The sequence below is a fragment of the Acanthopagrus latus genome, chromosome 6 (assembly GCF_904848185.1).
Source record: "Acanthopagrus latus isolate v.2019 chromosome 6, fAcaLat1.1, whole genome shotgun sequence".
NCBI classification, from domain to species: Eukaryota; Metazoa; Chordata; class Actinopteri; order Spariformes; family Sparidae; genus Acanthopagrus; species Acanthopagrus latus.
The window spans coordinates 25,735,800-25,763,640 of record NC_051044.1 but is presented as its reverse complement, the minus strand read 5'-3'; the positions used below and the strand labels follow the sequence as shown (position 1 = coordinate 25,763,640).

At 43.0% G+C, this 27,841-nt stretch overlaps 1 protein-coding gene across 2 annotated transcripts in view; it reads right to left on the bottom strand.

Moving 5' to 3' along the window:
* LOC119021176 (nuclear receptor coactivator 3-like) overlaps window positions 1-27,841 on the bottom strand; it is a 30,484-nt gene extending 2,643 nt beyond the window's left edge. Inside the window, exons 1-20 of one of the 2 annotated variants that reach the window (XM_037101246.1) lie at window positions 27,709-27,841; window positions 11,485-11,552; window positions 9,339-9,443; window positions 8,908-9,068; window positions 7,682-7,782; window positions 7,296-7,470; window positions 6,960-7,151; window positions 6,562-6,648; window positions 6,143-6,286; window positions 4,968-5,115; window positions 4,311-4,870; window positions 3,213-4,165; window positions 3,001-3,124; window positions 2,637-2,873; window positions 2,204-2,416; window positions 1,900-2,020; window positions 1,648-1,822; window positions 1,168-1,530; window positions 379-501; window positions 10-274 (exon numbers count right to left, since the gene is read on the bottom strand). In XM_037101246.1, the coding sequence (XP_036957141.1) occupies window positions 10-274; window positions 379-501; window positions 1,168-1,530; window positions 1,648-1,822; window positions 1,900-2,020; window positions 2,204-2,416; window positions 2,637-2,873; window positions 3,001-3,124; window positions 3,213-4,165; window positions 4,311-4,870; window positions 4,968-5,115; window positions 6,143-6,286; window positions 6,562-6,648; window positions 6,960-7,151; window positions 7,296-7,470; window positions 7,682-7,782; window positions 8,908-9,068; window positions 9,339-9,424 (4,228 nt within the window). In that variant the 5' untranslated portion in view covers window positions 9,425-9,443; window positions 11,485-11,552; window positions 27,709-27,841. The remainder of the gene's footprint in view (window positions 1-9; window positions 275-378; window positions 502-1,167; window positions 1,531-1,647; window positions 1,823-1,899; window positions 2,021-2,203; window positions 2,417-2,636; window positions 2,874-3,000; window positions 3,125-3,212; window positions 4,166-4,310; window positions 4,871-4,967; window positions 5,116-6,142; window positions 6,287-6,561; window positions 6,649-6,959; window positions 7,152-7,295; window positions 7,471-7,681; window positions 7,783-8,907; window positions 9,069-9,338; window positions 9,444-11,484; window positions 11,553-27,708) is intronic. The other variant, XM_037101247.1, reaches the window with a different exon arrangement.

Sequence of the window (27,841 nt, the reverse complement as noted above, 5' to 3'; positions counted from 1 at the left end):
TTAACTCACCATAATTACCTCCATAGTTGAAGCCCTGCTGTCCAGCCTGGTTCATAGGGGGACCTCCCATGGGATTGTCCATTCCTGCTGGTGCAGTGACATTAGGAGGAGGGCTGAAGCCTCCTGCTGCCCCTTGCTGCTGCTGCTGCTGCTGTTGTTGTTGTTGTTGTTGCTGCTGCTGCATCAGCATCATCATCCGCTGCCTCCTCATCTGAGAGATGGTCATCATCTCTCTGCTGCGCTGAGCCATCATCTGGGCATTCAGGAAACCAGGCTGCAGACAAATGTCAATACTTGACCTCAATCCTACATATGGTGACTTGAAAGTGACAAAAAAATGCACACTATATTAGATGTGAGGAAGTGGTGACTACATACCTGACCAGCCATGCCTGTAGGCTGCATGCCAGGCTGCATGCCAGGTTGCATGCCTGGATGCATGCCAGGGTTTCCTGTTGGGGGATGTTCCATCTTCACGCCTTGTCGTGTCTGGTTCAAAAACTGCCAGATCAAACAAGATGAATCCAGTTCAATATGCTAGTTTTTATGTTCCCTTTCACCATAACATCACAAGACACAAGTTGCTTTTCAGTATTCCTGTATAGGATAACTGTCACATTACACTATCTGGCCAAAAAATTCCCTACCTTTATTTAACTACGCAAATAGGTAAGAGCCTCCCATTGGATAATTACTGCAGTAAATAAAGTGTTTCAGCCTGCAACAAGTTATTTAACCCTAATTGATGCAGTGAATAGTTTTTTATTTCTTTAATAACCTGATGACAATCTTTTTCAGAAGGGTCAAATTATGGCCAGGATCAAGCAAAGAAAAGACTAAGGAAATTGACAAAACTACTAAAATTGGGACTCTAAAGAACTGGTCAATGCATCATTAAAACCTGGAGGGACAGTGGTGAACAATCAACTTCGAAGAAGAAGTGTGGTCACTGGGATGCTTCAGTTGGTCAGGTTAGGTTCAGCAAAGCTGACTACCCAATACACTGACCAAGTTTTTCCATCAACAGGGTTTTCTTCCCTTATGGCAGGGGAATATTCCCCAAAGCAGTCCAATGAAATATTCAAGTTTGTTTTGTTTTTTTGGCCAGGCCAAAAGTAGCAATACTAGAAGTCACTTTTAGGGTGGACATCATGTCTGTGTGGTCACCTGCTGTCCTTGCAGTCTCTGCTGCAGCTGCAGTCGGAGAGGCTTGGTCGCAGTCATCATGCGAGGCCGCATCATGTTTGCACGGGGGTTGCCCATGCCCGCCATGCCAGGGAAGCCTCCTGTCTGGCCCATTTGATTCATCACGGGGTTGAAGCCTCCAGGAGACTGGCCTTGCATCATGTTGCCACTATAACCAGGCTGCATGCCCAGAGAGGGGGGACCTGGAGGCCCGGGGTAGCCTTGGTTATACATGGGTTTTTGGTCCATGCCCAATGAGGAATCCGGCCCTGGGAAAGGCTCTGATGGCCGGCATGGTCCCTGGCCTTGCTCTGGGCCCTGCTGGCGGCCTTCAGGTCCCTGGTTCTGATGTATAAAAAGTTGCATAAAAATCACAGATAAATCACAGATACTAGGGGTTTCACAATTTCATGTCTAATATCTGTACGCAACAAAACATGTATAGTGTAGGATGTTATGTACCTGGCCTACTATTTCAGGGATGCCTAGGGCTCGGTCTATCTCCTGCAGAGCGATGACATCAGCGGTATTGAGCAGGGAATCCAGCTGGTCTAGAAGTGCCCGTTCATCACTTGGGCCCTCACTGTTGGCCAGAGGCCCCAGCAGCTCTTCCAGGGGGTTTCCAAACTGGTCCCTACTACACATAGACACAGGAGATGTTAATTTTGAAAAAAAATCAGAGGGCTAGAGTTGGGAACAGAGTGGAGGGTTCACCTGTTTGGATTCCTTCCTTGCGGTCTATCCATTCCCATAGCAGAGTCTGGCCAGGATGGGGACTGAGGTGGGGGCCCAGGTCCATTAAACCGGCTCATACCCATATTGGCTTCATTCGTACCTGCAGAGGTGATGATTGTGTGTAATCAATATAGAGTGGAAACAATTAGTGAAACTATCCACTGGCCAATTAGTAGAAAATGATTCGTGTTTGAATACTTGATCATATTATGCACCAATTAAGTTCAAGCACCAAATATTCACTAGTTAGAGTTTCACACACTAAAACAGAGACATGACATACCCATATCCATGAGTTGCTGCTGCAGCATAGACCTGGTGTTTGCCGGTACGCTGTTGGAGCGGTTGATCAAGGGTCCTGCCATTGGACCGGAGCGACCCATGCCAGGGTGTCCTGGTCCAGCCACAGGGCTGCCACTTGCCCTTGGCATCCCCCAGTCCCCTGGCCCCGACATGGGAGGCCGCTGGGGCATTCCCATTCCTCTGCCCATAGCTCCTGAACAACACAAAGACCGCAAAAATTACTGTTTCATCAGTATGCTTAGCAACACAGTAAATACTGGAACCTAAGCTTTTGTTCTTTCATAGATTGTGGGGTTTAACTTAAATTTAAAAGAACTTAATGCTGATAAAACAAATGTCTCCAATGTCTGTTTTACACAGACCTTTATAGAAAGGCTTCCTGTGAACTGCAAAGAAAAGAGTGTTCAAGTTACTTGTTGGGTTGCCTCGTGGTGGACACACACCCATGCCTCCGGAAAAGCCATTGGGAATGGCCCCTCGGATCGGAGTGTCCATGATTTCCTGTTTGACCAAAGTTGGACAGGGGACATTCCTTCTCCCAGCCAGCCCGCCTCCTACTGCTCCCTCTCCACCTATGGGCTTGGCATCCATGGACAAGGCTCTTTGATAGGCAGCGCGCTGAGCAGGAGGCATAGGGCCTCTCTCCCCCTCTGAAAGACACACAATGCCAGGTGAAATTACAGCCCTCGACACATTTAGGTTCAGATATTAGGACTGACGTGTTTTGAACCCTTTTACTGTCAAGCGTTACATTTAGTTTCATTTGCACTTGCTTACCATGTAAACTATCAGGCATATTTCCTGGTTTGTTTCCCACTTCCTTCCCTGCTCTGGAGTCAGGTTCAGGGTAGAAGCTAGAGTTGTTCCTTGGGACACCAAGAATGGTCTCCAGGGTCTCCGTCTGAACCATCGAGACAAAAGATTAATTACAGACAATTTTCTACTTGGTATTTTAAACTACATTGAACAAACCATTCTCCTGGCTTTACCTCATCTGATGGCTCCAACTTGACCTTCCCATCCATGCAGTGGGGATCAGAGCTTGTGACCCCTGCACCCTGAGCTCCTCTCCCCTCCAGCTCCTCCAGCTTAGGTTTGATATCACCATTTTCTTTAGAGTCATCCTTATTAAGGAGGTAGTGTAGGAGGGCGTGAGGCTTCTCCTTCTTAGGGCTGTGCTGCTCCTGCTTTGATTCTGATCCTCGAGCCCCTCCAGTGGCTGTAGGCCCAGGCTCTGGTGCCCCTGAATCCAGGCTGCTCTTCCCAGTGGCTTCGGCTGTGATGCGAGCCACCTCATCTGGTGTGTTTCCATTCTGCAGGAGCTTGTGAAGGATCTTGTGTTTCTCCTGCAGTGACTGACTTGTTAAATGTCCTGTGCCACCAGAAGAAGACACGGCACCATGATTCCCACCTGTAGAGGAGGACACACCTGTCGAGGACGAGGGGCTTGTGACTCCCACTGTTCCGTCTTTAGCATCACCTGTGGAGCCTGGTGTGTGATTAGATGGCACCAGCTCATCTGTAGGGGATGTGAGGAGTTGCAGCAGCTTCTTGTGGCACTTGTTGTCAGGGACCCTTCGGTTGGATTCTCCCCCAGTCGGACCCACCTCTCTGCTGGCCTGGCTGTCTGGCTTGTCAGGAGGGCCCTCGCTGGTGGGGGTGTGTGGATGCTGCTGCTCTCCTCCAGCCCCTAGTAAGCTGCCTGGGCTCTTTGAGTCAGAGTAGGCTGGGAGTTTACAGGGTCCCCCTGCACCCTGGTTGGTGGAGTTGATGCTTGGGGAACTGTCAGGCTTGTGGGGGGGTGGAGAGGTGAGTGGGGAGGGCATTGGATTGCCCACTCCCTCACTAATGGCTTGGAGGGCATTCAAGGAGCTGCTGGAGAAGGAGGTGCCTCCTCCGCCAGAATTACCAGGATGACTGGAGCTCATAGGAGAGTTCATACCTGTAATGGAATAACAAAAGTCATGTTATAGATCCATGTATTTATCAACACAAATGCCAGTAGATTTAAGAACTAGTAAGTCTAAATCATGCATTCTAAAAGCTGCCAATTCTTTTCATGAATTCTCGATAAGTTTGATTCATACCTCCAGGAGAAAAAGGACTGGCACCCATCTTGGGGCTTCCTCGGACTCTTGGTGAACTCATGACGTTGTGTGGGGGGGCATTAATCCCTGGACTAGCCTGAGGGGGACTGGTCATTCCCATTCCGTATCCTCCACCTCCAGGTCCACCTCCACCTCCATGGTACTGACCCATCTGCTGATGTTGGTGCTGCTGTTGATGCATGCCGTGGTGGCTCATCTGATTCATGGGCCCCATTTGGTTCATTGAGTTCATAGGCGAATTCATTGGATGCATGGAATTCATCTGATTCATCTGACCCATGTTGTTCATCTGATGCATTGAATTCATTTGATTCATCTGATGCATGGGATTCATCTGGTTCATAGGATTCATGCGGTTGCCCCCAGTGTATGGAGGCACTCCTCTTTGTGGCATATTGCCCTGTTCAGCCATGCTGTAGCCCCTGTTCATGCCCATGCCCCCTCCTGGACCCATGTTCATCTGTTGGTTGGGATTGTTCACACCCATATTTTGGGGCCTCATGCCTCCACCCTGGTTTCCACGATAACTGTTCTGCTCCCTACAAGAAAAATACAAAAAATAGCAAATATTCAAAACAGAGCAGAGTAAAAACACATACAACACAGTTCTCGTAGTAAGTGTTACAGCATCTGCACCTTTGTAGCAAGTGTGTGGAGAGGAAAGAGTGCGGCTCATTGGTGTTGGGATTCCTGCAGAGGTCACTTCTGGTCTGGGCTGTGACTGGGGTGCCATCAGAGAGCGAGAAGCGGTAGAGTGGGGTCTCTGCATGGCCGTTATGGAAAGCTGGAGCATGAAAAAGATGAATGAAAGCCCACATTAACACAAGAAAGCAAGAACGCTTGTACAACAGCTGGTTCTGGTAGCAACTTATCTATTTAGCTTGTGATGTGGTGACACAGATCTTTTTTCCCCACACAATAAAAGGGCACGGTAAAATGTTTGCCTCAACTTAATAATATGTTGGAAGTTAGAACTACAATGAGTCTTGTCTCACACACAGCTGTTTGTGTACCTCTTCATTCTAGGCACGTCAGTTATATTTCCCAATTATGAAACCTGACCTACCGTCATAAATATTAGAGTTAACCTTTGGTTAATATGACAGGTAACAAATTGAACTTCCGTGTAGCTGCTACAGTATTAAAAAGCCTTTGAGTGTTCAATTTTCTAAAAGATTTTATTGTGAAGCTGACTGGACTAACAAGCAATTAAAACTTTAATATTTTGACAAAGAAGGCCAGATGGGCAAGAACAAAACAAAACAAAACTCTAAATCAACAATACTGAAAATTAAATGTAGATATTTTGAACAGTCTTTATCATCACCTACATGATGATACATATCGCGATGACAAAGCTGAGTTTAGGGGGGAAAAAATATATAAATAAATAAAATATTATTGGTCAGTGCAGTTTACTATTTAATGTGGAAGTAACAGGTACCCTGTATGTTTATCCTCTGTCACACCCCATAAAGTCAAGATTGTTATTCAATGAGTCTCACAAATCTGGTTTCCTGTTATACTGGAAATTTTTCATTAATGGTTTGAGCCTTATTCATCTCGAGGGGCCGTGTCTGACATACCAAACATTATCCTGAGGTGACTTGAGTTCTCGAACATTCCCTGTATGCTGTTATGATTGTAGCTTCCTTGACAATGCGTAAACATGCCCCACACCCATCATAATAGATCCTAACTTTCTGTGACCATGCTCGAACTGTAGGTAATATATCCACATGCAAAACAGGGTGTGTAAAGTATACAAGGAAAGTAAAATGGTAGTGGTGGTGGTGGGGGGGACTACATACCATCTTGATAGTGGCGTTTGTAGGACCAGGGTTGTCCCTCACTTCGATGGAGGAACATCTGCATGCAGCGCCTGACTAGGTCCTCCCAGCCTGGACGCATTGTGGTGTGAAGAGTGCTTTGCTGTTCAATTTCGATCAGTTTACCTGCAGGAGAAGATGTATCATTCCAGTTACACAAACAGTAATGTATAATGGTGGTAAAAAGGAAATTATTTTATTGCTGGTGTATATTCCTAATAGAGTGTATTGCGACTCTATGGTGTACAGCTTTAAGTAACTAGAACGACATGGCTCGAAAGTCACATTGTCATATCAGTACTAATAATAATGGCATATCTGAATGGGTACCTAAGTACATATACTTACCACACTATGGGAAAGTACCTTCATCTATTAGTTGTAACACAGTGGCAACTTACCAGACAGTTCATGACGAGTGCTAAACCTCTCCGTCCTCTCTACTGCAATGATGCGTCGTGCCACACATATCATACATGACTGCAAATCTGATAAGAAAAGACAACATATTGTTAAGTCCTTATTTGACTGTACCAGAGGAGAAGAAAGGCATACAAAAGCTTACTAGCATTTATTTGAGTACAACTTGACTAATAAATACAGTGCAGCCCATAGCAACACATGTGTAAGCCTACCACTACTTCAAATCTAATCCTCTGCATGAACAAATGTACATGTTAAACACTGTGCCATCTTTAAGTGTTATAACAAACAAACAAACAAACAAACAAACAAACACAAAACAAACAAACAAGTTCAAGAAGTTCAAGAAGTTCAAGGCTGTTAACAATAATTTTACCTTCTCCCTCCTCCATCATGGCCCTTGGCTGAGTGAGTGCAAAACACTGCATTGTCTCATAGCGTTGGCCTACAGGCCTCTCTTCTGTCATCCCATGACTCTGACCATGAACAAAGTTCACCAGCATACGACAGTTAAAGGTATGGCTCTTCTGCCGGGGTGCCTCTCCACCCCATGATGCCCCATTTGGTGCTGTGGAGATGAACAGGCAACAGATATTCACATGTTAAATCATTTATGTGCATGTGTGCAAGAGGGCCCGCACTTGAGTGTATATTATGGAACATCTGATCTTGTATGTGTTTACACCCAGTCATGTATAAACCCATGTCTCACCATTGGACTTCGGTAGATTCTTGTGGAACTCCTCTCTGTCCTCATCATGGATGATGTTGTACACACTGGTATTGATAAGCTCCTCCTGCTTGTACTGTAGATACTGCGTCACGTTGTCTGACACAAATACGATGCTGCCCTCTCGGTTAACCACAAACAGGAAGCCATCCAATGCCTAAAAAACAGCAGGGCCACAAAAATGAGACATGAATGGAGGAAGACTTAAAGCAAATAACAACATAAAGAACACCTTTTTTGATTATGGCTGTAGGTCTTTTACAACCCAGCTGGGACTTTTCAATCAACTAAAAGTGAGCAATGACAGTCAAGCATATAGAACAGCAGGAGTTGGAGTTTTGCCCCCTGTTGATTGTCCGTAAGCTGACCTGTAGGAGCAGCGGTCCCAGATGGTCCTTGTCAATGACCCCTTGACCAGTGGAGGACACATCAGCCTTCTGGACATCGTCATCACTGCACGAGCTCTTTCCTGAGGACAGAGGAAGCACATCACACTACTGATGAAGAGATATTTACGACAGCTATTTCTTCTCCTTTGACTGTTTATCAATGTTGTACTTTGCAGCTTTGTTTTCAGCCACACTATGAAAAATGTTATTTTTATAGTATTTTCCCTGATCATACTGTACATCATACTTTCATGGCAACCTTTCTATGATTTCCAGTTGTCTGTTTCCCTAGACATTAAGACAAAGTACGTTTGTTTTTCACTGACCAGCAGGTGGCAGCATGAGCCATGGATGCATGGTTAGCATGCCTTTCTATTTTTAAAATCAGCATGTGTCTAAGGCTTTGTTAGATACCACTCTAAATAGGGGTCATCTGTGGCGTTGAGCAAGTTGGCAAATAATGTGACACTGGATTTAATTCCATTTCTACCCTAAACTAGACTGCACAAGAAAAACAGAACTGAGAAAGAAATGACTGACAGAGAAAAAGGAGACACCTGAGAATATGATGCAAACATGTGTAAACAAGAGTAGGGAAACTGTGTGTTAAATGGGCAAGAGAAAGAAAAGAGAAGGAAAAAAAAACACTGGTTGTCCATCATTCCCGCCCTGTAACTATAGCAACCTGGCTGCATAACACCCGGGCCAGCAGTAGCCAGCTGTGACCCTCTGGGTAGATTCTAGTGTGATTGCTCGCTCTTTCTCATCCTTACCCACTTAACCTCGCATATCTAATCTCAAATGAGCTATAACTGGTGCAAGAAAATATCCTCCTTTGTGTCTAATTTGCCAAATGACTGGAGAAAGGTACAGAGTGATTCTCTTTAAGGTCTGATTTCTGAATCACCAGTGTCTCCCAACAACCTCCCAGAGAGAGGCAGCATTTGGCACTAACAGATACACACTGTCACTGGCAGCCTTGAGCCATGACTACCAAGGATCGGTTTCAATTACTGGTGTTCGTTTACCCCCAGCAATACAAACAGCCAGAGTGGCTGTCACTCTGAAGCAGCCTGGCCATGAACCAAACACACCACTTCATCAGTGGCATCATCTGTCCTGCAGCAGGGTACAAATTATATGTTTTGTATGTGGCTTTGTTTATGACCAGGAGTGTATGGGTGCAATCTGCGCACTGCTGGTACCTTGCTCTTTGATTTGTCTGATCTGTCTCACGGTCTCCTTGAGGATGGCACATTTGTCAGGCTTGACATTGAAGCTGTCGATGTTGGAGAGGTTGGCAGAGATGAGCTCAGCCAGCTCTTCAATGTACTTGCTCTCCTGTTCTCTCCGACGCTTGTCACACCTGCCGGGGCGCAAAAGGGATTAGACATGTTACCATGACAACCTCACCTCCCCATGCCCCCAAACGGATGTATGCAGGCCATACGGCAGGGGCTCAGATACTTTAGATATTTTGCGAGTAGTAGACACACATTTGGACCAGGAGGGTAGGAATCTTTATGTGAGGTCAGGAGGAAGGAACTGACCCAGTGCACTTGCTGACATTGACACCAGCAGCAGACAAAGTGGACTGGTATGTGATTGACACTTAACAAAAATTTACAGCACTCACCCTAAACCTGGTGTGTCACAGGTCGACAGTTTACGTTTGCGGTCGGAGCACAGTGGCTCCAACGAGTTGTCTCCTATGCCACTCATCTTCAGCGCATATCAGCACCTGAAAGCACACACATCGTATATACATGTAAACACACCCGCCAACAGTGCAACATGATCAAGAAGACTGAACTGGGAGTGCTTTTATACATTCTACACATATATGTGTTGTACAATCTAAACAAAGGTTGAGTGTGGATTGGAAAGTTCCCTCAAAAGTCCACTGAGGGATACTGCCAAATTCAGTCAAATTTTGAAAAATCCCAGAGCTACTGATGACGGATATAAATGAAGTGACTTCTGAGGGAAGAGCAGATTGTAGATTCCTACAGATTTATGAGAATACACTATCCAGTTAGTACAGCAGCCTTGGTTCCTGCTTACTGCTCGATGGGATTGAAATCTCATCTGTTCCACTGCAAAGAGCGACTGATGATGATGTAGTGATTTGGAGCCTCAGGGGAGATGGGTCATCCTGCGTTCAGCCAGCCTGCCCGCTAGAATGAAACCACTCTGCTAGCAGCGACAACACACGTACACACTGCATATACAAACCTTTTTCCAGTATGCTTACATGCTCAGGCATGTCGCAGCGGCGTCTGGAAGGAAGATCAGTGCTAGGAGCTACTGTCCCAGCAAGGCACATATTCACCAGCAGCCTGTCTCTTTGTCTAAATGCCTGGGTCTGCACAGGGAAAAACTGAACACTGCTGAAGCTTGTGCAGCCTAGTTACAATCCAGGCGAGGTTCCACAGCACATTTCAGGGACTAATGAGAATTATCCCTCTTCCGCATTCTCTTTACTCTCCATACTAGGCTACATCCGTTCTTTCTTCCAATAGGTTTTTACTGCCGTTTCCCCCCATACCATCCCTAAGACAGCCCCTCCCGTCTCTCCCTCCCTCCCTGGGTGTAGTAGTACTGGGCTGAGGACCCTGCCCTTGTTTTCTTGCTCTGGCATTGCCCTGTGTCTGACCCCCTCAGAGTTCATGTTAGAGGAAACCTCTGTACCCAGCCTTTAAGGTCACTGCTCTTTCCTATTCCCACCCAGAGACACACAAAGCTCTCGCGTGTGGCTGTGCCACCAGACTGTTCAACTACAAGCCTATCCTGGACTTTGTGTCTGCACACACACACAAGCACTCTTGAACACAGAGTGAGCTTATTCCAGAGTGGAAAAGAACGGATGGGAGCCATTATGCAACCCCTGCTCTGCAACAGCAGGCTAGGACATGCAGCCCAGTCACCCACCACCACTACTACTTCTACAAGAAGAGCACCAAGTCTCAGACACGCACTCTGGGCCATAAATCTGCACCGCATGCTTCTTGTCTGTCTACCTTTCACCACCCCTCTCTAAATCTGCCCATCCTGCTCTGACTGTGACCCTCACTGCCTTCCCTTCTCTCGTTCTTCCTTCCCTCCTGGTTTCTGTCCTAAGGCTCACCTCTGCAGCAATGGAGAGAGATGACATCAGCCCTCAGTCAGCCTCACATCCTGAAACGGACAAACAGCAGAGCTGGGGGCTGCTGGGGGTCTTAATGAAAAGACGGAATGCACAGTGGTCAAGCACAGTTTCTACTGTCGTCATGGGGAAGCCATACGGAAAACTTGAATAAATGCAATGTCCTTATAAAAAGTATTTTTGTTACCTGAAACTTTACCAGAACAACTATCATTTCATGGGATTTAAAACTTACCATTCTTTTCATTTACAATAGCATATTTTATTAATTCACTCCCACTGACATTTTGGAATTTCTTAAAGTTTGACGTGACTGAAATCTAAAAACTGACAACCCAAGCAGACAACACCTCTCTAGCAGAGCGACAGACTGAGCAACAGCAGCCCACCACAACCACAGAGCAGTCTCAACAGGCCTGGCAGTATGCCACCAAACTGAATCAGCTTCACTTGACAACATGACACTTGCTCAGGGACAATATGAGATGTGTTGTACAACCCATCAGGTACACAAACTGCAGCTGCCAATGTGAGAAATACTACATCTCATAGTTAAAACTGGTCTGAATTTTTAATGGACTGTCCACCTAGGGTGTGTGTATACGTGTTTGTTACTCTACATATAACACATGCTCACCTTGACCAGTACAAGCCCCAGTCAAGCTCCATCCAAGGTCTAGTGGCGCGTCAGTGTCTCAACATCTCCTGAAAACAGAAAAAGATTTTAAAAAAGGTCATGAACTGTGGATGTCTCGATATAACTTGATATTAACAACGCTGATCTACTTCCTAAGAAAAAAAGCACGAGATGTTTATATGTTTGCTTTCACAGAAATTCATGGGAAAATCTGATTTCTAAAATTGCACAGGAAGCCACAGCAGATAGCATCCTGTTTGCGTCCTCCCCTCAGCCCGTTCCACTGCGTCATCACTTCCCTTTCCTGGAAATGTGGCCACTCATCCACCCTATTTACATATTCTGTTTATCAGGCAGGTTCCCTGTCCCCTGGTTGCTAGTCACACCTTGTACAATGGCTGCTGGCCATCACAGCTTAGCTAACTCAGCATTTAGACGACAAGACAGTGTGCCAATGACCACAATCAGACACAGGTCAGATTCAATTCAAGCAAGAAATAACAAAACATTTTCACAACACTTAATTCTGACCTTCATTATTGTGTTCATAACTAAGCGAGTATTTTAAAAAGTAGGCCATGCCACCTACCTCTTTCTTTATAAAAATCACTGCTGTACTATTTAATATTTGTCAGACACTGTGTTACATGTGCTCTTAACCTTTCCGTCAAAGCTCTTATAACCTTCAGTCCGTTGCAATGCTATATATAATCACAGTGAAGAAGGCCCTCTGGGGTTTAATGCTTTCTCATCAGAGCAATTGGATAAGCTTTCAGCAAAGCAACACAAATTAGTCTCTCTTAAGCTGGTCTCCCACATCTGTGTACAGTTTTTCATTTCAAAACCTTTGCAATGTCACACTCGGATGCAATCACTTTCTAGTTTTGTTTCTAGTCACATTTTCATGTCAGTGGGACCTGTCATTGGCGCTTGACAAAAAAAACAAAAAAAAAACACCAAGGGCCTGATCTTCAATGTATGGGTACAGACTGTTCCTAAAACTTCCCTCCTTGCCCACCATCCTCATATCATTGATAATTCTGTCAGATGTTATTGCCTGAAATCTATTAATAATCACACTGCTCTAAACACACATTTCTTATGAATAAACAATAATATGTGACCTTAGGATTCATTGAAAAATGTACACTGTAATCTAAGGACATGCATGCTAGAATGACAAGCAGTAGAGTGCATACCTCCACCAAGGCTATTTCAATCAAGGCTTATCCAACAGAAAACTAAATAATCCAAATGTTTTTCATCAAGACACATGCATTATTATATTATTTTCTACATAAGTTATTGAAAATGTTGAAGAATGCCTCATCAAGCAATGTTAAAATGTGAGAAAAAATTCTGGGAACTGTCCTTTCATCTGCTTCAGCATGGGCCGAGACCCATCCATCATCCAAGCTTAGTGGAAATACATACAGTTGTTTTTGTGTAACATGCTTGGGAAGGTAATTTAAATAACAGATAAAACAAAACAGCAAAACTTTGCTAACCGTTTCAACTCCTAAAGAAAAAAACAAATCTTTCATGATGTCTCCATCAAAGTGTATTCTTATTAGTCATAAGTCTAACTCACAAAGCAGAACTTACAAGCATGTGTGCATGTGTGTGTGTGTGTGTGTGTTCCTCTACTACAGACCACTGATCACATCAGTACTAAACGCCAGGCTGCTACTGAGCTAATGCTGCAGCTGAATAATTTAACACAGAGAAAGAGAGAAAAGTGTTCCCTTTCTGTCAACTGTCCAAACACGCTTTAATAATTCTGAGTCGGCTCTTGCTAACATCAAAACAACGAATCAACAATTCACAAAAAAATGCTCCAAAAACTGAAGTAAAAATAGAAGTACTTAAGCATGAACTCTCGTTCATGTAACTTATTATTTTTAACCTTGTTTCACCTCTGCGTTTTCCAATCCTTATTTACTGAACACCACAGGCACAAGTCATTTCTGGAAGTTAAATCTTATTCAAGCCCAGGAGATAAAAGATCTTGTATATGAATATGGATCTCAGGAGGAGTCAAGGCAGATTGAGTAGAAATAGGGAGGGAGGAGGAGGGGGAACAGGGAGGGGGAGGGGAAAAGAGAGGAGACACATGCTGTGTGTCAATTCAGGGTCTGCATCCTTCGAAAGACCCGGCCTTTGCAGTCTTCGGAGAGAACTTGTTAACCGCATTAACCGTTGTTAAATGGGACGGTCTAGCCTTTTGGAGCATTTCCTGGATGTCACGATTTCTACTGCCCAGACGTGCGAAACTGACCATCTACGCCACACGATGTCAACATTTTCTCTCTTTCTTTCTTCTTTTTCGGGCGCGCAAAATATCTTGGGATATGTGAGCTCACGAAGGATAGTAGCGGTGCATCCTCCAAAAAGATGGAAAAGGAGGCCGCATTTGTGGGCTGCATGTGGAGGAGCCTTTGAATTGGGACAGCCTTTGCATGGCGTTGTGATGTAATTAGGCTTCAAATGGGACATCCAAAGGATGCAGAACATGAACTGAGACACAGCAACTGTACTGGGATGAATTGTGACAAGTACCATACCAGTGGCAATACTGGGGATTTCAGTTTGAATTGAACTAGTTTGAAAAAAGGATACTCAGTATACCTTTTCTTTTCTGCACAGATTGAAAACGTTTTCTGCAGATTGAAAAAGTATCAATGATGAATCAAGTATGAATGCCTTCCACAACCTGACTACAAAGCAACAAAAAAATGAAGCTGCAGTGAAACAGAGAGTGAAACAGAAAGTTTTGTGTGTCTAATGCTGTCTGCTGTTGAGTACAGTAACTGAAGTTATGGGATTTATTACTAACAGGTCTGTTTTGAGGGATCACTCAGAGGAGGCCCTGCAAAGATCGCGGGCATCTTCTAGGCTGTGTTCACACCATGTTTTCTATATACTACACTATATTTACTGTCTGCCACTGGGTTTGAGTGTATTCAGAGATTGTAAAAACTAGTCATGCAGCTCTCAGTGGTTAGTATAAATAAAAACAGACTTTATAGCTCATGTGTGACGGACATAGACTCATTACTGACATAGACTGGCAGTGTGATCTCCAAACCCAAGTTATGAAGTTAATAATCTTTATATTAAGGAGTGGTGAAGCTCGCCCCATCCTTGCTTGTGAGTATCTGAGCCTTTCGAGGATGCCCCTTTCATACCAAATCATGATACTATCACCTGTTACGTATAAATCCGTTTACCTGTGGGATGTTCCAAACAGGTGATTTTTGAGTATTTCACAGCTTTCCCCTTTTCCTTATCATTTGTTGACCCACATTTTTGGAGTCGAGGCTGGCCCAGGCAACATTGCAACCACTCCCGAACTAATCATGTGTTACAGAACAAGTATTTAAAAGTCACTGGAGATATAATCATCTAACAAAGCATTGCATGCCTGAAGTTCTTGTATCAAGGATGACTTCACCAATAAATGAAGGGAGAGAATCTGTCCCTTGATTCTTGTTTCTTTCACAGGGTAATCTTGGCTCCCTGCAGTGCCTCAACATCGTGGAAATGTTCTAAAATGTATTTTAAAGATGTTAAAACGTGTTATAGAAGTAGCACACACCTTTCAAGAACTAATCAGTGCGTTGGTTGTGTGAGTTACTTCAGCAAGAAAAGGGCTGAGACATACCGAAAGACAGTGTGTGTGTGTGTGTGTGTGTGTGTGTGTGTGTGTGTGTGTGTGTGTGTGTGTGTGTGTGTGTGTGTGTGTGTCAGTGAGAATGAGGTGTGCAGTACAGCTGTGAATGTAGCAGTGTGGACAATTTAGGCTGTTTGTCGGTGAAGAGATGCTAAAACTCCACAGGACCCAAGCCATGTTCCTGAGTCTTGCTTGCCACCTACTGATTAAAGTGAAGGTGGGAGTAAGAACTTGGACCCAGGGTCACTTAAGGTGACTATAGCTATACTCTTTTCTCATCTGAGTGACAAGCTGCCCTTGAGGGATTGGAGAGATACAAACACTGAAGGCAGCTAATGTTAGCTAGCTCAATTAGCTGATTTGAAGACAGTCATGCTTAGTTAACGGTTATCATGACTGCAATCTGGTATCACATCAAATGGTGGAAGAATACGAGCCAGAAGTCGTTTTTATACTGGGCAATAAGCTGCCAATTGGCGGCCCTTTTTGTTGTGTAGCTGCCGGGAAGCCACGAACGGTAACTACTTTCAAATTAAAAACGCCCGCTAAGAACCCAGTTCTTGACTCCAATGGGGTGCAATGTGAAGCTCTTATTTTGAAGACAAATTCGTTGTCACTGTTCACTGCCCAACTTTGTGCTTCATGCTTGCACATGTTTACGCCTACCCCAGTGGCGGCCTCGTGGTGCCTTTTGGAAAAAGAGGAATATTATGCCTCGCTTTTAGAAGCACATTGCCGCCCTTACCTTGGAGCAAATGTGCCGCCTTTTCTATCCAAAAAGGGCTACTGTCTTAAGTCATTTGGCATTAGCCCCATTCACAGTTCCGTTTGATGCGGAGATTGTGCGGTTTACTGATGGTAATTATGTAAAATATAAATTAGAGGGATAAACGTAACTTTTACACATTCCAGGATGTTTGGTGGGTCAGGATCTCAATCACTACACATTTTAACAACATCCATACGATTATTAAATGTCCATGGGTTTAGATTGACAGGACACCGGGGAAGCACCTTGAAAATACACAGACGTCATCATCATGATGTATAACGTCACGCCTCTTTAGGAGTGGCAGCGCCGGTTTTCTGTGTGAATTACACAGCGGCGATAATGTGGCTTCTCTGTGTGAAAGAGGCTAATCACTCTTGTGGTACTTAAGCTAAAAACACCTTTTTGCTTTATACTGCTGAATGACATTGATTCTTATTCATTCTATAGAATCAAAGCATTTCAGTTAATACTATAAAATAAGACAAAATACATGAAATACAATGTTTTAATATACAGGCATCTGGCAAAAGGCCAAAATGGCAGCAGTGTTAGTCAGTCAGCCAGGACCAGAATAGTGAGGAGGACATTCCTTCTCGGCCTGAAATAAAGACTGCAATCTGAGCTCCCTGAGACAATGAGTGGCAACCCCAACAATAAACACTGGCCTACCCAAAACAAAGATCAGACAAAGTGGGGCACGTATACACACAATTATAGACCCCCAGAAACACACCCGAAAACCATGTGCTCAAACTGTCTTATTTGTAAGAGTGTGAGTGAGAAACTGCTCAGGGCTTGAGGTCGTGGAAAAAAACACTATGTGGCTAAAAACATACTGCAACCCTTTCTTTTCAAAATCAAGGCAGACACCAGCTACCAGAAGCATTTAGCATCATTACTTGACTACACACAGACAGACAGACACACACACACATACACACAAGGTAATAAAGCAACAAAAGGTGTCTACTTGAGTTTGGAACATCAAGAGCAAAAAGGAAACAAAAGGACAGAGTGACTTCCTGTTTTTCTACTAAGAACTTCTCCACCTCCTGCTGAGCATACAACCAGCTATATACTTTAAGTTAAGTGCAACTGGCACTCACATCAACCCCAGCCTCGGTGTCTTTATTCAAGAGGAAATCCTGGGAAATTCTGAAGCCATAGTTTTCTGAATCCAAATGCTGATCCTTCAGACTTTCAAATTGGACTCCTTTGAACTTCAGTCATGAACAAAATATAATAATAGTAAAAAAAAAGAAAAAAACATGATAAGATAGGAACCATGCTAAATGGACACACAATTAAAACCTGCATGTGCAAGACACAAGGAAAAAGATTTGGAGACGTGGACCCCACATGCTAAACGGACTGTTGTAATGTCAACTACAGCTACAGCTAGGTTACTATAGGATGGGCTGCCTTTATATCCACTTGTTGCAATTTTATAGGAGAAGTAAAACACTTTTCATGAGTACTTAAAAAAGAACAGCTGATGAAATGTGTTAATGATGCTCAACTGAATGAATCCTGTGCAGCTAATTGTGCAATATAGTGAATTCACATAAACCCAAGTAAAACACAACTTTTTCATGAGTCTGTGGTGTACTGCGTAAAATGTAAGGGGAAATGCTGTATGGTGCTGCTATCGAATATTTTTAGAATCGAGTATTCTACCGATTATCATTATATTATACTATACATTATGGGGTTTAGCATATCGTCCTTATGTCTTGACTTCGGTCAGTAATAGTGAGATATATAATAGATGTAACCAAAAGAACTGTACAATAATTATATACTTTCTGATCTTAAGATATTTAATTAGTGCTGCGTTGTTGATCGACAGATTACGAAATCTGATCAAAAGTTAACTTGAAAAATGATCTGTGCCCCAGCATAACCACAGCATCTAACACGTGTGGAATCCACGCTGGTCCCAGTAATTTTGTACCGTTACTGGATGGCAGTAAAAACAAAGGAACCATTCACAACATTGCTGCTTTTGCTTTATATAATTTAGCACCAAATTTCACTTAGCTTAGCAGCTGTCTTCCATCGTGACATTGTGGGGATTCCCCCTCAATTTCTCAGGGAAGATAACTTCCAGAAACGAACATTTTTCATAGTCTCAAATGCAACCATGTTGTTGATGAATATTGCTTTTTAGCTGTTTTCCTGGCAGCATTACACATGATTTTAATGAAACGTGGGGTAGTGGGACTACACTGGTGCCAGGCGGTTTAATAGCAACATGGGGAGTGCTGCCACACAATGAGATTTGGGGATGAGGATGAGGAGGACATATGTCAGGCATGTGTGCACAAGTGTGGATTTTGAAAACGGGAAGCTGTAAATTGTTCAGAAAAGTCTCCATTTAGGTCGAGCAGTGAAATTCCAGCATGGCTTAAAAACCAGACTGAAAACACAGGCTATGTCCCTTCGTTTGTCTGTGTCTGGCTGAGACATTTCTGTCTCTTTATTCCTCTGGATCATTTTTAATGTTAAGTTCCATTCAAACCATGTCTGAGTTGTGAATATACAGCCAAAAATAAAACAAATTCTTTAGATGTCTGCTTTTACAAATTTCATTCAAATAGTTTCAAATTGCCTTGGCAAGCGTCACTCATTTAGAGGTAATATTAAAGTCACACAAGGACCACTTCACCTTGGAATAAAGCACACCTTTCAAAACCCTGGTGGTGACGCAAATGTGGGAGAAGACGACAAGGAGGTGGAGTTGGGAAGGTAGACAGAAACACAGTTTGTAAACCATTTCAGAAAATCTTTGGTAAAAAACCTCAGTCTGTAAAGATCCAACTAAGATTCAATTTGATTGGCCAAACACACACATATGTCAAAATATATATCTATACCCATCTCTCCATCTATAAAATTAAAATGTGTTAAAAGTAAGCTATGTTATATACATTCAAGCGGTTTCCAAATCTAATTATCTGTGTCAGACATTAAGCAAAAATTAATGTGAGGTGATATACCAAAAGAATTAAAAACTGCTTAGCCCATACGGAAATCATTTTCACTGAATGCAAAATAAGATCTCTTGATGCTATTTATATTATACATTTTCCCATAAAAAGGGGCACATAGAAAACTACTGAAGTATAAAAACCCAACTGCTATTTTTCCTGTTGGCTCTTCCTCCAAGTGTACATGGTGCCTATAGACGAATCTGGTGAGGGAGAAAAGGTAGTTCAAAGCAGAGAGAAACTGCCTTCATAAGATCGCTTTTCTCCTAGAGAAAACATCCCCCACCCGCGCCCAGCGAACACAACACAGTTCACACAGACTCTGAGTGTGTGTGTGTGTGTGTGTGTGTGTGTGTGTGTGTGTGTGTGCATCTCCCTATACTTCTCACACAAACTGCAACGTGTAGAAAAACCAGAGAAAATAAATGAAGGTGGAAACAAAGAGATGGCAGATTCCACTGTGTGTGTGTATGTGTGTGCGTGTGTGTGTGTGTGTGTGACACAAGCATCTCCTACAACTATCCATCATTAATAGAGACAAAGAACAGAAAGGAACAGGAAAGGACACACATGGGCACAGATTCAACTAGCTAACACATGGCAGAGCACCGCTGCATCTCTGTCCATCTCTTTATTTTCTATAAGCTTGACATGTTGGTGTTTATGGTGAAGTGGTAAGAGCGAGAACATGATGTCGTCCAAAGGAGACTACAGCGACCAAAGAAAATGTGGGCGGCTGCGATCACAGAAGGCTAATATTATGGAAATTAGTTCATTAATCAATGGCTAAACAGCCTTTTATCTGGAGGGCCAGAGCACCCGGGCCTGATCAGCTGCCATGCTGCCCTGTCTGATAACACACACATCCCTACTAGCCACTAATGCAGATGCAACCAGGAGAAATCATGTAACCTCAGACAATTTAGTGTGAAGATATGTAAACCACTGTATTAACTTTTGGCAGTATTTGAAATGACCCCATGTTGACATAAAAACTGCCTTGGTTGTATCTTTGCTTTTCAGCAGCAGTGTTTGTGTACACGTTTCAACTGTGCCACTCAGTAAGAAAACAGATATTCATTTTCAGACCGCAGCACAGCTCTGACGATTTTCTCTCTTCCCTTCCTTTCTCCCTCCCTCCCACTCTTGTGTCTTTCTCTCCTCCCTCTCTGTGCTCCCTCCCCCTTCCTCTCCCCACCGTCCCTGTTGGATTGGTGGAGTAAACACAGGAAGAGAGCGGGCTCTGTTCCACCACGCCAGAGCTGGGGCTGGGCGTTCCTGCAGAGCTCCTGCGCCGGGGTCAAAAGTTTACTGTGGTTTTCATTTCACCTTTCCTCAGCCAATCACAGAGCCATACTGTCGCGCCTGAACTCTGACCCCTGCAAAGAATTCCACTCAAAAGATGGTCTGACGCCAGATTCACAACTGCACCCCCTCCCATCTCTCATTTTTCCCCTTACTACTCCTTTTCCTTTCTTTCAACTGGCCAGTTTCATGTGTTGACAGAGCCTAGGTGAAAAAGATTCCAGAAATGAGGTACGAGGGGAAACGGAGAGCAGGAGCAGAGCTGTGGTTTTTAATTCTCACAGCCACACTATTAGAAAACTATTAGTTCGGGCTGCAAATTATTGATTATTTTCAATATTGATTAATCTGCTGATTATTTTGAAGAAGATCATTTGGTTCGAATAACGTAAAAAAGGGAAAATGCTCATTACAATTTTTCCCAGCCCTTTTATCCAATCAAACCCAAAGACTTTTTCTTTAATGTCATATTGATGAAGATAAGCAGCAAATCCTGACAATTAAGAAGCTTAGTAAATGTTTAAAAACAATTAATCGATTATGAAAATAGTTGGTAATTAGTTTTTCGATTGGCTAAGCGATTTATTGATTAATAGTTGCAGCTCCACTATAAATACCTGCTTATATCCCATGTGATGAAACATTAATTAATTAATTAATTAATTAATTAATTTATATGGCAGAATTTACCTGAAAACCAGAGAACAAAGGATAATATTACCTTCTGTCACAAGACAGTTGTATCTTTTTTACTTTTCAAGCCCAGTGCAATAAAACCTTTATGAATTTATGAAAAACCTGACATAAACCTTATTCATGTGCAATAAGGGTCTACTACTTTACTCTTTGGTTACCTTTCTTTAGGGTTAGGGTTAAGGTTCCTTCACTGCTTTACAGAGCCTGCCACACACTCTGCCACCACATGCCGCTCAGTTCCAGGTTAACACTATTAAAAGTGTATTTAAATGACTTATGAGGACAGGCGGGATACAGGGGTCACAAGGACCAAGTGTTGAAAGTCATACTGAGAGAGCAAACTGGAGGGAGAGAAGAAAGGAAATGCTCTGCTGTGCTTGTATCATAACACACAGGAATCTGTTTAGAAATCAAATCAGAGGTGCTCGATCTGACCAGGCACATGTACACACACGCATGCACACGCCGAGCCATAATCCAACTGTGGGTTTGTTTTTGTCTTGATGACACTGCACTCTGTTCCCATCTGCTGACTGATTAAGTCTGCACTGCTAATCAAGTCCCTCACACTGTAACGGAGCAGACATAGGACAACACACAGACACAGACACACACACAGACACACACACAGACACACACACAGACACACACACACCTGAAGAAGAAAAGAAAGAAATAAAAAAGTTCAGGTTCAATGTTCTTGCAGACCCAAATACTGCTCAAAGTGAAATCATATTTGATGAATTTAGCTTTAAAACTGTCAAGCCAAAAATATAATGAATAAAAGAAGCATACTGCAAACTGTTAATCATTATGATGTTTTATACAGTAATGTGGCTTGTATTAGACTCAACTGTGTCAAGTAAAACATATATATTGAAATATATATGTATATAGATATAGATATAGATATATATTGATGTAGAAATAAATCCTGTTTCTCCTGGGCTCTAGTCCACTGTACAACCAATTTCCTACACAGTCGAACGCAATATCCTGTATGTTACAGGATGTCACGACACAGATCCTGAAAGGTGAAATTTTATTAAATGGTCCAATCAAATTGAATTGTAGAGCAACATGACCTGAAGCGCATGAGTGGAGGTCCACCATGATGATATACTTGTTACTGTTGATTGTGCACTGGCTTTAGTAAGAAATTTGCATGGAAGCAATAAAAGATATATCCCGCTGCTAACACGTGACGCAAATAATAAAGCAGGATGTGCTGATCAACTCACATGAAGATTCAGATTGGCACTGAAACCATTTTTCCTCAGTTAAGTTTTTTTTTTACAAATAAAGAACTGGTTGAAAAAAGTAAGATAATCAATTATAAGATTGATGATTTTACTTTTCTTTAAAACTAAGAAAACAGCAAAACATAAAAGTCAACTGCTGTACACATTTTAGGCCTCCTGAAAAATGGGTATGGAATCTTCTGGTCTGTTTTTCATTTTTAAAAACTACTGACGAGTAAGCCTTGTATCCCGCAGTGACTGTCTTGTTATTGCAATGTTTTTCTCTGTCGAAGGAAATTTACTGACGCTTACCAAACCATGTGGGTTGACTTCATCCACACTGGGCCAATACACGCTTATTGTGATCTGCCCCACTGACTGTGTTTTTGGCCCAAACAACTGTCAAAAGTCTGCCATCTCTACTTAAAACCTAACTCATAAATTGCTCTAAATAATGCTGAATGTTGGCCACAAGAAACGGGGTAGTAAAGACTATTAGGTTGGTGCTAATTAAACAGGGACCTTGTCTTGACCTCTTTTAGTCATATCGCAGTCATAAAGAATCACTTGTTCAACTATGCTAATAGTAAATAGATGAGAAGGACAAAGCACTGTATGGAAACATGATGACCACCAGCCAAATGTCGAGCAATTTCCAAATTTAATACTGGATTGAGTGGCCAACTTTAGGGAGTGTTGTTTTCTATCTAAAATAGTGCATTGGTGCAAAGCCTGATGTGATGTGGCATTTTCAGGAGGCAAGTGTTGGCTCGGCTATTCTAAGGACATCGGTAAGCTCCAGAACGGCAACCTTTTTGATTAGAGTGTTGCCTTAACGACACGCCACATACACAGGGTGACGTCACCCAACATACTGAGGAGCAGTAATGGTGAAAAGCACATTTTCCACTTCACCGAGAAAAGGGGGAAAAAATATCAGCCCAATTAAGAAAAGAGCGTTGTTGAAAAAAGGGATAATAATAAATTATCTGACACATGCCTTGCCAGTGTTGACATGCTGTAGTAAGTCTGGAGCCTTTAACGATGGCATGGAAGTCTGTCATTCACAACATGACTTTTCTTTGAACTCGAGCATGCAATAAAGTAGAAATCAAACTTGTGGAAACTTAAACTGCTGTCTAGCACAGTGCTGTGAGCAAATGTCTGCTCACTTATTGCAACTTTAATTAAAGGGGCCTTTTTAATTGCAGGTGAGCTCTAAGATAGGAGTGACTCAGTGCCCTTATACCCACGGCTTGTGTGGTTACATGCATGCACATATCCTCTTACAACTTCTACTACAGCACCATGCCTGCCACAGCTGCTTCTCAATCCGGTGAGACCAGGGAACCCCACCCCACTGCCACATAGGTCTAACATTAAACCGTTTCATCTCACGGGTGTAGGAGAAAGAGTAACAAAATGTAAACAAAGGAAATAAACGCACCCAACCATTTGACACTGTTGAATTCCAGGCGATGCAGTGTTGAGGGCAAAAAAAGAGAAAAATATCCTTGTTGTTTTGATTGCAAAATTACTATTTCGCCTGTGCAAACAAAGGTTGTTTTTTTTTTAATTCGCACGTATCTGAAGAAGGCAGAGTACACATGGGACAAGCAAATCAGAGAATTGGAGAAGATGGAGTGTCCATGAGGAAGATGAGAATGTCATCCAGAAATGACAGTGTGTCTTTTCTCATCCCTTCTTCACCAGCCTCTCTCTCCTTCTCTTTACGCTGAATAACAGAGAGACAGCATCTGGTAGCAGTTATCTCACAAACCAAACTTTTTTTCACCCTTGCTGTCTCTCCCCCAAAGCATTTTTTTTTTATAAAAGGGGGCCCTAAACAAAACACAAACAAGGTCTTGCTAACATTTTACAATGGTAACAAAACTAGACCGGGGAGCTACCCTCCCACTGGCTTGTTCAGGTGAACCCATTTTACGAGCATTCTTCAGCTGGGGGAGCGAAAGTTAAAGGGGGAGTTGAAGTTAAAGAGGAAGGGCAAGGAGGGGAGGGGGACAAAGCTCTTGGCACCCCCTTCCCTAATAAACTCTTTCCTTCGTCCAATCAACGAGGACTAGAGAGTGAACTGTTCCAAATCCTTGCTGGTTATAAACTGGAATTGGGTGCAATGATTGCTTCAGGCTGCCCGTTTGGCTTGTAGAAGTGTGCATGGCTCACATATGGCGCAGCTAGCCTAACACTTGGGTATTACCTCAGAGTTGAGGGAGAGGGGACCAAGGGGATGAATGAGATGTGACTTCAAATAGAGTCAGAGTGCAAACTGCACTGCTTGACTTAGGACTCAGCTGTCTGGCTTCCTCTGAATAGTGAATAAAAATCCGGTTTCAGCAGCTCCCATAGTCTCACTCTCACTTGTTTGGGCGAAGTAGCTGTAAATATTTTAGCAGAGGAAACACGACTGTCTTGTTGAGCAGAGTTTTCTATATTTAGCTCCACAGAGGTAGGCAGAAAAAGCCAACCTACCTGTTGAATACTAGCACACCAGTGTGTAGTATGAGCACTTTAGCAAACACAAATGCAGACCGCTGTCACTGCTTGAGTGACCTTGAGATGTGGGGACTAAACAGGATGTTTTACAGGGCTTGAGCTGACCGCAGGAAACTTTTGTGTTTTTAAAGCTTGGTTGTAAAAACAGCCTCCAATGACAAGTCAGGATCAAGTCTTCATGGTAAAAAGCAATGATTCAGAGAATCCAACTGTTGAATACTTGGAAATAGGCCAAGGTAAATCACGTTAACATTAAAGAAAAGCACAAATGCTGGAAAATAAAGTAAAGACTCTTTCCCTGAATTACAAGTGCTATTTAAAACTTAGCAGCCAGAGCCCATAACTCTGGGGTTTTCCTTGACTACACTACCTGTACTGCTGCCTAACAAAAAGGTACTAAGACCGTGAAATCATATTTCAATTAGGGGAAAAAATCAGGCTTTTCTTTCAGCTCTGTTTGTCATCAAGAGTGCTCACTGAGACACCGCTCACCCACGCTGCTATTAATCTTAAATTGAACACATACCACATGACCAATTGGCAGTTACTTGAAACGAAACTTAGTATCTCTGTCTCTCTGTAGGCACATAGGCTGACTAAACGCTAAAAGAATGCCACCCATTCAGACTTCAGGGATGCAAAAATGCAGCTCGACAAAGACAGATAAGAGACGGATATCAAGAAAACAAAAAAGTGGAAAGCTCTGCATTTATTTTTCACCCTTTCCCTGACACCAGCCAGGATTTAAAAGTCAGCAGTAAAAATATTTAAAAAGGGAGCTTGTGTCACGAAATGTTTAGAAATTCTTGTCTTAGCCATCACTAGCCACAGATGTCAGTGAATAAATTCAAATGGCTAGACAGCCAACCAATTCTATGTTTTTTTCCAATTTAGATTTATATGTTTATCAAGTGAAAATATTTACATTGTTATGGTTTTGTTGACAGGATGCAAAATTATAAAAGATAAAAAAGTAACCTCTGTGAGTATTAACTAAATCTCAGCAACGGCACTAAATGTAAGCTCATTCGATTATCAATCAGGCGATGTGATGTAACCACAGAATCTGCCAGTGCAGAGAGACTTCTCCCAGTCCCATGAGAAAAAGTGATAAGTTAATGAATTATTGAGAGCACAGGGGCCGGCAGACAAAGAGCGAAAGCATGCATCCCAGTCACTTCTTCACCCCATCTGCAGTCAAAGAATCCCCCCAAAGATTGATTCATTGTTAACGCAGCCTGACACCCTGTGTGAGGGAGAAAGAAAGTGGTAGATAAAGGGACAGAGAATGGGGGACAGGGGGCTCCATTTGCCAAGAATATGAGCAGAAGCAGCTCATTGGACAGGTTCCCACAGTGGTCATTCTACCACTTACAAAAATACCACATACGTGGGCTTGAGTAATGGCATTCCATCAGACTCAAAATAAAGACAAGTTAGCTCATCTAACGGCTAAAGACTGCCAGCAGCACCATTCTCACATGCCTGTTCCTAGCTACACGCAATATAAATGCTCACATTATTGAGACATAACCTCAATAAATTGTATTTGCAGGAAAGAATCCTGTGAGAATCTAGTAGTTAGACCAAGTGTGCAGCCGTATATGACAAAAATGCCTGGATGGCTTCAGAAACTCTCACATGGAAATGAGCACTGAGCTGTAAATACCTGCAAGTATTGGCAAGGATGGCCTCAGGCAAAGAGAGCGACAGCACACCTAGACCTCAACCGTTTCAGTGGAATGACTAAGTTCCCTCCTCATTGTCTGCCTACACATGAGCACGCTCTCCAAAAATGTCCTCTTGCCACCTCAAAAAAAGAAACTGAGATCTCAGCAGCATACACCTTGTCGAGCACACACAAAGCAAACCTGGACTCTCCCTGAACCCTGCGAGTGTTCATCCTCCCCTGCACTGAAACACATCCATCTCCCTCTGCCAGTCTGCCTGTCTCTCTCACACACACATGCAACCTAAATATGATTTATCAGCGGTGAAAAACAACATTTATCATACTGTGATGGGTCATTATACCAACCATTGTAATCACCAGTACGTAATCTCACTACAGCCATGAAAATAAATAACAGATGCTGTAGAATCTCCAGAGCAGCCATGCTGAGCCAGTCAGTTCAAGTTTAGTTGGAGGCAGTAGGAGACAGTGATGTACTGCTAAATACAAGTTTGTTAACATTTTACAATTAATACCAACCACGACATACAAGTCATAATTTTGCTTTTCTAATGACATGTGATTTAACCTCAGCTGAATTAGTTTGTTGTTATTTGTTAGACTCTGTGGCTTTTTGTGGTGCAAATTAAAAGGCAAGACAACTATTGTACAAACAAAACACAGGGTCCGTTAAACGTGTTTGAGTGTGTTTACACTCGCGGTGGAGGCTACACAGCCGTAACAAACGAGCAATACGCTATTTTATTTTTATTTTGTAACCCAGTACAACTACTGCTGCGGTGTAACCAACATTAGCTGAGACCATTTCTGCAGCTTCATTTGAGCCGAAGCTGTCTGGTAAAAGAAAACACAATGCCCAAAGCTGTTCGGCGGCGTTGCGGACAATGAACACAGTCTACTGGTGCTGCAAAGTTAACACGTTTTGAAACAAAAACGAGTTCACTCACAAGCAGTGTTGAGTATGAACAGCTAGGCTACTGCACCCCAGCGAATCTGAGAGACTGTATCTCGTAAACTTTGTAGCTAGCGGATAATAGAGACACCAACAAACACCGTAGCCGTCACCGATGGCACATGATTAAGCCGGGCTTAACGTCAAATGTGATCTTAATTGTATTTTCGGAGCCAATAACATCATGAGAAACATTCCATAACAAATGGACAGTGGTAAGGTGGTTCATTGTATCACGGTAGCTTTAAAACCACAGCCTGCTCGGAAGCGGGGCAACACACACGCACACACACTGCCTCAGTGACAAATTTGCGCTTTCAAAACACACACGAGTATTAGTTAAAAACTTGTGTTTTAACGAACTACACACCAACAGCAGAAAACTCACCGACTTCGACGCTTTCATTGAGTAGACCAGTTTCTTTTACGCCTCTACAAACTCTCCGCCATCTTCGGCAGGACCGTGTTTGTTTAAATGCGAAACACTCCCAGAGCGGAGGGAGCCAGCTTGTAGAACAGCG